We start from the raw sequence: 11410 nt of genomic DNA on the forward strand, positions 1-11410 counted from the left end.
GCAAGCACATGGTAAGAACATTAGCACATGGGACAGTAATCATCTATACTGTCTCTACATTAGCAACTGCTGGAATATGAGAGGCAGGAGTGCGAAATTTATAGAAAGCATTTCACATGAACACAGGAAGGTGACCTATAATTAGTTTTGCAATCGTCTGCTCCGACAGGAAGACCAGCTCTCCGGTGTTTCCAGGAGATTTTCCACATCACCTACTACCTGATCTTTTCAACCAGAGATGCTGGGATTGAACCTGGGATAAGGTTGCCAACTCTAGGAAATTCCTAAAGATTTGGGGAGGGGGGTGGAGCCTGGGGAGGGCATAGCTTGGGGAGGGGAAGAACCTCAGCAGGGATGTAATGTCATGTCCACCCTCCAAAGCAGCCTTTTGCTCCAGGGGAAGTGATCCCTGTAGCCTGGAGATCGGCTGTACTTCTGGGAGGTCTCCGGGGCCCACCTGGAGGCTGTCAACCATAACTTGGGACCATCTGTATGCATAGCAACTGCTCTACAGCCCCTCTTTCTCTTCAAGCTATTTTGCCTGAAGAATGAAGAGTCACACCTGAATAACCGAGCACGTTTCACATACCGGAAATCCCCTGGTTCCGTCTCCAATGAAAAGGGTCTCTGATGGCAGAACTAGGAAATATCTTGGGTCTCATACCATGGGTAGCTGCTGTTAGTCCGACCACACAGTACTGGGATGATATACCAAAGGTTTGATAACATAAGGCAGTTTCTTATGTTTCTATTCCACACACAAACTTTATTGACGTTTACAACTGGTTCATAATTTCAGAAGAGTTCTCTGTAATTAGAATAACTTTCCCCCCTAAAGTAATTATAATTACGGAGAACAATTTTGAAATTATGAAGCAATTGTAAGCTTCAATCAAGTTAGTGTACTTCACAAGAAAACAGCCGGGGGGGGGGGAGTTCTGTGAAATGTTTGAGCTGTCAAGTAATTCAAGTCAAATAATTTATCGCTGATTTGGCACACAGACTTTACAACGCGTCTGAGCTGACTATTATTCTTAATAAAGTACTGAAATTTAAAAAAAACTTTAAAGGAACAGTCTTAAAACCAATGCCCCCAGTACATTTAAAATTAGTTGTAATTAAATCTCATTGAAATAAATAGAATATGTTAGCTATGACTAATCCATATCCTGCCGCTTTCAATGGGACTGCTAATATGCTTCGGAAAAGTTTCACAAATTGTATCCTGGGGTAAATTCACATCCCAGGCCAAATTCCAATGTATCTTGGGGTAGAAAATGTCTCTCCCCCAAATGTTTATGGTAGTAGAAGACAGTGTTTCACAATACCCAAACACTCAGAGCCTGAAAATATACTTTCATTTTATTTTACTAATATTCTGCCTTTCTCAGTGGGGTATTTTTCTACCCCAAAAATCGATCTCTCTCTGGTGTGAGAAATATGTTCTCCGGGTTATCTGGAAGGGGTATCAGGTTACCAGAAGCGTCTCTGAAAATGCCTCTCTGGAACAGTATTTTTTTTGGGGGGGGGGCTTCATGGGGTATTTGGGTAGCCTAAGACATTGGGGGGGGGGGCTGGGACAATAATGCACCCCAATGGCAATCAATAGATTTTCAAAGGTGTTTTGTACTCCATGTGCTTTTTTTTTTGTTTTTTTTAACAGAAAGAAAACTGTAAATAATAACCGGCTGTACTTTGGGGGCATCATATATTCCAACAGTGTGGCCCCATCTGCGGACACATAAATCTGTCGATTAGGGCCATACTGACAGAAGACACATTTTTGAGCAAACTTGAAGGACTCCCAGATTTACAGAAAACTCTGAACACTGTAAAAAAAATGAAGGGCGGTTTGAATTCCCCCAAAATACAACAGCATTGTCTGCATAAGCACAGACAAAGCTTCTTCTCTCCATTGTGGCCAGGCCATTGATGTGGCACAGCTAGGGTTGGGCAGGCTGGGACGGAGGGAGGGAGCTGACACCATGGTAGCAAAGCTAGGGTTGGGCCAACTGGGATGGAACCACCTCTGCTGAAATGGCAGGACTGGGGCGGAGCCATCATTCCAGTGAAGCTAGGGTCAAGTGAGATGATGGGAACCACCACCATTACCACTGAGGCAAGAAAGCTGAGGTCAAGTGGGCTGTGGGGCTGTGGCGGTGTTAAACAGTAGAAAAGAGCAAGAGTCCAGTAGCACCTTAAATTCCTGGCAGGGTATAAGCTTTCGTGAGTCACAGCTCACTTCTTCAGATACATTAAGCAGGGACGGCCAATTTTAATTACTAAGCCTTCTAACTAAGAGCATTTTGCTATTTTTTTTTTACACTATTTGAGTTTGGTGTGTTAATGTAGGAGCATTATCCTTTCAAGAAGGAGTGATACGCTTGGCTGATGAAATTGTAACCTATTTCACATTTTCTTTAATATCTCAGAAATGTGCCAATATTACCATTTTGGCAACACACAAATGCTTTTGAATTTAATCAACCAATTAAAAGACAGAAAATCCAACAAGTGAATTCTTTAAACTGACAGAATCATTTTATTGCATTTTTAAAATTTCTATAACTATATAGCACATTCACTAACAAATTCCCGTGTTTCATCTGAAAGAGTAAATCACAAGATTCTTGAGCTCTGCACTTTTGATATCACACTGGTTGATCTTTTTAAGTTGTCCTTTTAAGTATGTTTCTATAGCCCTTACTAAGATAAGATGATAGCGTTTAACAGAACAGCTTCCTTATAAATAGATGAAACAAGTTACCATGTGAACGTTTTCTTTTCCAAAATAACTGAAGAAACCATGTTCTCATTTAGGTACACATAACCTCTATAATCTCCATTGATTATTTACCATTTGTGGCATTAGACAGCGAAATCTCACATGAAGGGCTCTATAGATTGGACTGTATATCCTGAATCTAGATTTCAGACTTTCCTCTAAAATGGGGTTCTCAACAAGGGGGGAATTCCCCCCCGGGGGGATTTTAGGGTTTCAGGGTGGGAATTGGGACCACTATTCAGCAAATATGCATATTATTTGGAATGCACCTTTTGAGGTAGACTATCTTGGGAAGGGGGGGATTATATTCTGAACAATGGTGAAAGGGGGGAATGGAGCAAAAAAGGTTGAGAACGACTGCGAAAGCTCCTACCCTGCCAGAAATGTTGTTCGTCTTTAAGGTGAACACATAGTGAATCAGACCCTTGGCCCGTCAGTATTGTCTACTCTGACCGGTGGCAGGTAGAGGCCTTTCACATCACCTACTTGCCTAGTCCCTTTAACTGGAGATGCCAGGGATTGAACCTGGGACCTTCTGGACACCAAGCAGATGCTCAACCACTGAGCCACAGCCCCTCCCCTAAAAGCTGCTACATGCCTCTTGCTCTTCTCTACTGCTATTGAGACTAACACGGCTACTCGTCATGATCTGTCTCCCTGGAAGCTGACAGTGAGACTGAGGTAGGGTTGGCAGGTCTCTCTTTGCCACCAGCAGGAGGTTTTTGGGGTGGAGCCTGAGGAGGGTGGGGTTTGGGGAGGGACTTCAATGCCATAGAGTCCAATTGCCAAAGTGGCCATTTTCTCCAGGGGAACTGTTCTCTTTTGGCTGGAGATCAGATATACCGTAATAGCAGGAGCTCTCCAGCTAGTACCTGGCGGTTGGCAACCCTAAACTGAGGAGAAGAAGAAGGGAAAGAGAAATCAGGAGTCGTTCTGTAGAAGCTAGGGGGCTTTTTAAAGTGACGCGTCTCTGAGACGGTGGAACAGCTGAGGTCTTTGGGCTGCTTCAAAGGCAATAACTACTCGAGCTGACCCCTGCACGTCCACACGGCTGCCGCTAAATGCGCAAATGTTCCTAGTATGGGAGCCGTTCCCTCTCCTCTACTGCTCTTCTTGTAAGTAATGGGCTAAGCGCCAGTGCTTCCTGGGATACCATGTACTGCAGCCGTCAAGCTCCCAGTTTTTAGAGGACTCTGAGTCTCTTCTCCTGCTGCGTATCAGCCTGGGAGAATGAAGGAAGCAATACAAAACAGGCAAGCGAGAATGTTTCCTGCCAGCAGCCAAAAACTGGCTGGTGATATCCTTTCAGAGGGCTTTTCAGCCAAGACTGAAGTAAAATGGGGAGTAAAAGCCAGGGGTATTCCAGCAGGAATAAGTTAGAAACCTGAAAAAAGGCTGCTTATTTATTAATGTTATTTAAATTGGTCGGGGAAAGGATTTCAAAAGTCGCTCCATCTTCCCCTTCGGACACAGCGCTCACCCGCTGGTGGCTTAGAGGAAAGGGGTGGATATCTGCCTGGGGGGGGGGGGGCGGGAATCACAACTACCAGATGCAATACAAAAAAAGACACTGGATTCTGATTTTACGAGGTGTGTCATGGTAAATCAATCACATAATGAAGTCTCTGGAAGAACATACTCCTAATGATTGCCTTAGGCATTATGAATGAATGGCTTTATTTGCATATAGCCGTAGGCCATTACAAACATGTCAACAATACAGCAAATACATAATAGGTATTGTACAATTCACAGACTGACCAGTTCGGGGGTGGGGGTGAGGGAACTGCAGTGGCTATGATACTTCCTGATGAGCTAGACGTCTTATATTTTATGCACGCGTGGCCCAAACCACCCCTAATTTCTAGAAACGTTGGAAAGGGAGACTTCTTCGGGACTCTCTCTAGAAGCAAACCCCCAAAGCTTAAGGTCTTCCCAGACCACCCAGAAAGCGGAAACTTGGTGCGTACGTACTTCTTCAAACTCTGATTTCTGCAACTGACTAAAAGGGGGCTCATAGTTAAGGCTTTTACCCATAGAAATGGGCTGGTGTGACACATACCACCACATGGCTAAGGTGCTTTCAGGGTACCCAGAAAGTTTGCATTTCATACACAAATGATGCCCTAATGCAGGGGTGGGGAACCTTTTTTCTGCCAAGGACCATTTGGATATTTATAACATCATTCGCGGGCCCCGCATTCTGGCCCTGCCCGCTTTAACCCCTCCATTGTCGCCACTTCCGCCCCCAGCCCTCTTGTAACACAGAGGAAAAGATTTCTTTCCCAGGAGGGAAAGGGTTAATAGAATTTCTTGGGCAGTCATAACAGCTCCATAGCTAATGACTCTTCTCCAAGGGGGAAAGAAGGTTCCTTTTCTCGGCAAAACAAACTCACATCTGTCTTGAATAGAGGTTGTTCCTGTCTGCAGGAGGGGGCGGATCACCACTCTTAGATCCTTCTGAGCTAAAGATCTGCCAGGACCCACAAAGGGCCAGACTAAATGATTTTGCTGGCCTTATACGGCCCCTGGGCCTGAAGTTCCCTACCCCTGCCCTAATGACTAGATAATAATTCCAGCTCAAACAAAAAGGAGTCTCCTGGCACAAAAACCAAAGAAAACTTTATTCCCGCAGAAGCTTTTAGCAATGAGAGGCCACTTCTTGGCATGTGATGCTCTCATCCATGAAAGTTTACCCTGGAATAAAAAACGATGCTTGTCAGAAGATGTTGTCTATGAAAGCTTCTGCTGGAATAAAAGCCCGAAGGTGCCTCAAGACTCCTGTTTGCTCCCATTACTTGAAAAGTCTAAACGTGTGGACATTTTTGCATCTGTCAAAACTTGGGATATGGAAGTTTTTACCACAGACTAATACAGGCCAGGAATCCAGCACAGGGCAAAAAACAAACATACAAAATGTCAGAGACCTGACCCAATGTTGGTTTTGTAGGAGCCCAGGCCAGGATTTAGGGGTAATTGGGACTTTCAGAGTAACCAGAATACAAATATGCATTTACTAGCAGTGGGAAGGGCTGTGGCTCAGTGGAAGAGCATCTGCTTGGCATGCAGAAGGTTCACTCCCCGGCATCTCCCGTTAAAGGGACCAGGCAAGTAGATGATGTGAAAGACATCTTCCTGAGACCCTGGTGGGCTGCTGCCGGTCTGAGTAGACAATACTGACTTTGAGGGACCAAAGGTCTGATTCAGTAGAAGGCAGCTTCATGCGTTTGGGGAGGGGCTGTGGCTCAGTGCTAGAGCATCTGCTTGGCATGCAAAGGTCCCCGGTTCAATCCCTGGCACCTCCAGTTAAAGGGACTAGGCAAATAGGTGATGCGAAAGACCCCTGCCTGAGACCCTGGAGAGCCGCTGCCGGTCTGAGCAGACAATACTGACTTTGAGGGACCAAGGGACTGATTCAGGATAAAGTAGCTTCATGTCTTCATGTGTCCCCAAGCGGCGAAGGTCCTTCCTGACCCTCCAGGGCTCTGCAACTTGGCACAGAGCAAGGACGAACAAGAGAAAAGCCATTTATGCACGGGAGATTTTGCCTTGGATTTGCTGCTCTGTAGGTGCACAGTTTCCCCATCGGAATCCTCGAAACTCAAAAATACCCCCCCCCCCCCGGTGTAGAGTTATTGAGAATTCAGACGGGGAAACGGTGCGGCTAGAAAGTGGCCAATCCAAGGCAAAACCTGCCCTGCACAAACGGCCAAACACAAACGCAGGATTCGAGTCCAGCGGCACCATAAGGAGCCAGGACGTTTCCCCCCCAAGATACCTGCACAGCCCCCGCAGCAAATCCAGCTTTGCCTTCTGGCTGCTCTCGAAGTCCTCTTCCGCCCCCTTCCCAGCCGGCAGGGGAAAGTCCCCGTTACACCCCCGGCCGGGACGGAAACGCACGGGGAGGTTTCGCCTGGGGTCCGCCGCTCTCCAGATGCACGTTTCCCCCATCCGATTTCTCCAAACTCTGCAGGGGGGGGGGAAGGCTTATTGCTGAGTTTGGAGATGGGGGAAACGTGCATTTAGGGACCGTCGCTTTAGCCTCCTTTATTCCCTGTTTCAGCCAGAATCGAACAGATGCATTTCGCCGGACGCGCGTTCGATCCTGGCTGAAACAGGGGGTGAAAACGCACGGTCCCTTCATCCTCCTTTAATCCCTGTTTCAGCCAGGATTGAATGCATGCATTTCGCCTAAGGTGCGTTGGATCCTGGCTTCAGCGGGGATTAAAGGAGGCTAAAGCGACCGCGCGTTTCCGCCCAGGGACTAAAGGAGGCTGAAGGGACCGCGGGTTTCCGCCCTTGGAGAGCGGGCGATCCCAAGGCGCAACCTGCCCGTGCGTTTTGCGCCGCCTCCGAGCCAAGGCCGGGGTCGCCCTTCCTGGCAGCGCGGGAAGGTAACGTGAGGACGCGGCGCCGGCCGGGGGGGGAGGGGGGCGGCCCCCGCGTGTCTCCCCCCTGCCCGCCCTTACCTTGCCTTACCTTGGGGGTTGGCGCTGACGAAGACGCGCACGCTCCTGCCGCTGGGCGCCAGGTGGGAGGGCAGCGCGGCCAGGTGGCCGCCGAACGCCGCCCGCCGCAGCGCCGAGTCCCGCGCGCAGGGCAGCCGCCCCGACGCCCCCGCCGGCCACAGGGCGCCCGCCGCCCGACGCCGCTCCTCCTCCGCCATCCTGGCCCCCGGACGCCTCACCTCCGCCGCGGCCCCCCGGCCCCTGCCATGCCGCTCGGGGGGGAGGTCGGTCGGGGGGGGGGCTGCTCAGGCGGCTCGGCGGGAAAGGAGGTGAAAAGTTCACCTCGGACCAAGGTGAAAAGTTCGCGCCGGCGGGTCGCCTGGGGGGCGCGGCGGGTCGAGGGGCCCCTTCAGGGGGCGTCGCGAGGGCGAGGCCGGGGGCCCGCGCCTCTGCCCATGCCGCCCGGGAGGGAGGGAGGGAGGGAGGGAGGGGGGCCTTCTCTCCCCTCCGAGGCGTCGGTCAAAGCTTAACCGCCCCCCCCCAAAAAAAACCCACAACCCCTCAAAGTGGTCTTCTGCGGTTTAACGTCGGGGGTCAAGGAAGGACGGTTCGGGCTGCCTGGGCCGGAGAGGGAGGAGGAGAAGGAGGAAGAGAGGGAGGGAGAAGCCCCCCCCCCGCGGCTCAACCCGGCTTGACCGCGGCGGCGAGCGGCCCCTGCAAAGCCGCGCAGGAGGCGGCTGCGAACCGATGGGAGCCTCTCGCGCTCGGAGAAGAGACCGCCCGGCAGAGACTGCGGGGCCAGCCGGGTCTCGTCTCGCCTCGCCTCTCCCCCCAGTCCTCTTCCCAAGTTGCTGCTTCGGGCTGCTCCGAGCCTCCAAAAAAACCGAGGTTTTTATAGTCCTCAGATGCTTGGAAAGGAAAAAAAAAAAAAAAAAAAGAGTTCACAGAAGCCCAGCCGGAGTCCCTTTTAAAAACAACAACACCGATGCTTTTTTGCACGGGGCGCGATCCGTGCAGAGATGAAGGCGCGGAAGCGGAGAGGTTATTTATTCCTCGCCCCGGTTTGGAAGAATGAAAGGCGGAAGGGAGGGCGGGAGGGAGCGAGCGGCTGGACGCAAGGATGGCGGCGGGGGGGGGGATCTTTGCCGCCGGACGTGGCGGGGCGTCCCGGCGGGCGGCTCCAATGAAATAATCAGCAAGGTTGCGATGTCTGGCCCTGCCTTCCCCCCCCCCCACTCTCCTCCTTTTTGCTCGACGCCGTCAACACGCAGAGAAACACCCCCGCCGCCCCCTCCAGGGGAGCGGGGGAGCCTGTCCGGCCCCCTCCGCGGCAGCCGGTGCGGAAGGCAGAGCCGGGAGGAGGAGGAGGAGGAGTTGGTTTCGATCTTGTCATGCCCAGATATAAGGGCTGGTTGACGACACTATGTATTCATATGCACACACGTGGGAGCTTTGGGACGTTGGCATCCGGGAGCCGTGAACCGACAAATCACGCTCTCTGTGCTTGGTACGGCCTTTCACCAGTAAAGAGCTCCGAATTACCTTCATCCTTAGGAATGTGTTTTCTAGTGACTGAGATCACAAGACCTAGAACTGGCTTAGAGACAGCCTTCCGCCAATATCTATAGCACTGGTTCCCAACCGGGGGTCCGCGGACCCCCAGGGGTCCGCGAGAACTAAATTAAGGTCCGCGAAACAAAGTTATAAATCCATAATAAATTAATATTTCCAATTAAAAGTTCTCTATTATAAAAATATATATTCAAATATTCTACGTTTAATGTTTAACAGTTATGATTAAAGTTTATTTTCAAATTCTCAGAATTTTTATTTTGAACCTTGGGGTCCCTGCACCGAACAAAAAAGTCCTAGTGGTCCCTGGTCAAAAAAAGGTTGGGAACCACTGATCTATAGGTTATGCTAGTGAAATAGACACTTAATGTGCATCGGTGCTTTTGTGTATCAATCTGCTTGTCAGCAGCCATGGGCCTGTCCCATGTGAATGCATAAATGATACTGACTTTCCTTTGTTTCTCAGGTGAGTAACTCTGCATCTTATTTGTGGGCTATTTCACCCCCAGGTCTGTGTTTAAATAAAGAACGGTTGCTCTTTTTAACCTCCTCCTAGTTGTCTTCATTGGACTCTATAAGACAACCTGGCCGGTCAATATGCCGACTTTCTCTCCCGCTTAAGGAAGACTCAGACCCGCTTGCAATCCCCTTCCCTTCCACCTCCCCACAACAGACGCCCTGTGAGGTAGGTGGGGCGGAGAGAGCTGTGACTAGCCCGCTGGCTTCGGGTGTAGGAGTGGGGAAACCAACCCAGTTCTCCAGGTTAGCCTCCGCAGCTCCGGTGGAGGAGTGGGGGAATCAAACCCGGTTCTCCAGATCAGAGGCCACCGCTGCAAACCGCCGCTCTTAACCGCTACACCTCACTGGCTCTCCAGGCTATGTCGATGTAGGTTTGACTGCAAAAGGGCAGTTGTCCACTTGGGATCCCGCATTTGGGTTCACATTGGCACAGATGCAGCAGGAAAGGTCCACAGATGTCACCAACCTCCTTAAGTTGGCAAAGCAGCAGTTCACACAGCTCTAGACCTGCTGTGGCCACTGTTGGCTTCTGTTTGTGATGGCTTAAGTACCTTCTGGTTGACTCTTCATTGGGAGAAAGCATCATGGAAGGCAGCTGAGCCTAAAACTACCAGGGAATAAACAATTCTAGGGTTGGGCAATAAAATGTCCTGAAACAAATATTTCTTTCAATATTCTGCTTAATCTGCTGCTCTGAGCCCGGTCTCAGCCAGGGAGAGCGGGGTATTGAATTGAAACAATAAATAAATAAATGTGTGTGTGTGTTTTAATTGCCATCAAGTCACTTCTGACTCATGGCAACCCTATGAATCAATGTCCACCAAAATGTCCTATCCTTTACAGCCCTTGGAAACTGAGGGCTGTGGCTTCCTTTATAGTCAATCCATCTCTTGTTGGGTCTTCGTCTTTTACTGCTGCCTACAACTTTTCCTAGCATCATTGTCTTTTCCAGTGACTCTTGTCTTCTCATAATGTGACCAAAGTACAACAGTCTCAGTTTAGTCATTTTAGCTTCTAGGGTCAGTTCAGGCTTGATTAAATCGATAACCCACTGATTTGTTTTTTTTTTTTTGGCAGCCCGTGGTATCCGTTCACACTCTCCTCCAACACCACATTTCAAAGGAATCTACTTTCTTCCTATCAGCTTTCTTCATTGTCCAGCTTTCACACCCATACATAGTAATAGGGAATACGATGGCATGAATTAATCTAGTCTTGGTGGCCAGTGACACATCCTGACACTTAAGAATCTTTTCTAGCTCCTTCATGGCTGCCCTTCCCAGTCTCAGTCTCCTTGTGATTTCTTGGCTGTATTATATAGGTAAAGGTAAGTCCTGTCTGTAAAAGCACTGGGTCATACTGACCTATGGGGTGACATCACAGCACAACATTTACTGGGCAGACTGTGTTTACCGGGTGGTTTGCCATTTCCTTCCCAAGTCGTCTACACTTTACCCCCGGCAAGATGGGTACAGATATTACTGACCTTGGAAAGCTGAGTCAACCTTGAGCTGCCAACCTGAAACCGACTTCCATTGGGTCGGGAGCAGAGCTTTGACTGGAAGACTGCAGTTTACTGCTTTGCACCACGGGGCTCCTTTAATCATAATAATTCATGACTGTTTATCTTAGGACTTGACAGGCCAAGGATATATATTGTGAATTTTTTTTATCTTCAAGTAGAAATTATGGGAGTGGGGTGCTCAGTTAATTTCAACCTTTATGGCTAAGGGAAAATGCCTTTTTTTGGGAGGGGGGAGTGATTGTATTCTCTATATATTTGTTTAGGATCTGTAATTATGGAGCCCTTTTACAAGGGGATGGGGCTCTTGAAATGAAACTGTTGTCACCCAGTAGTAAGGGCCTCTCAGTTGCAGAGCCCAGGCATTTGAATTATACAGAACTAATCACTTGCGACAAAGAGTTGGTTTTTATATGCCGACTTTCTCTACCACTTAAGGAAGAATCAAACCGGCTGACAATCACCTTCCCTTCCCCTCCCTACAACAGACACCCTGTGAGGTAGATGGGGCTGGGCGAGTGTGACTAGCCCACAGTCACCCAGCTGGCTTCATGTGGAGGAGCA

At 49.3% G+C, this 11410-nt stretch overlaps 1 protein-coding gene across 1 annotated transcript in view; it reads right to left on the bottom strand.

Moving 5' to 3' along the window:
* The window catches only part of NWD2 (NACHT and WD repeat domain containing 2), a 76643-nt gene extending 69192 nt beyond the window's left edge, over positions 1 to 7451 (bottom strand). The window contains exon 1 of the mRNA XM_056855100.1: positions 7265 to 7451. Coding sequence (XP_056711078.1) covers positions 7265 to 7451 — 187 coding nt within the window. The remainder of the gene's footprint in view (positions 1 to 7264) is intronic.
* Positions 7452 to 11410: the final 3959 nt, after the last annotated feature.

This window comes from Euleptes europaea, chromosome 9 (genome assembly GCF_029931775.1).
Source record: "Euleptes europaea isolate rEulEur1 chromosome 9, rEulEur1.hap1, whole genome shotgun sequence".
Lineage (NCBI taxonomy): Eukaryota > Metazoa > Chordata > Lepidosauria > Squamata > Sphaerodactylidae > Euleptes > Euleptes europaea.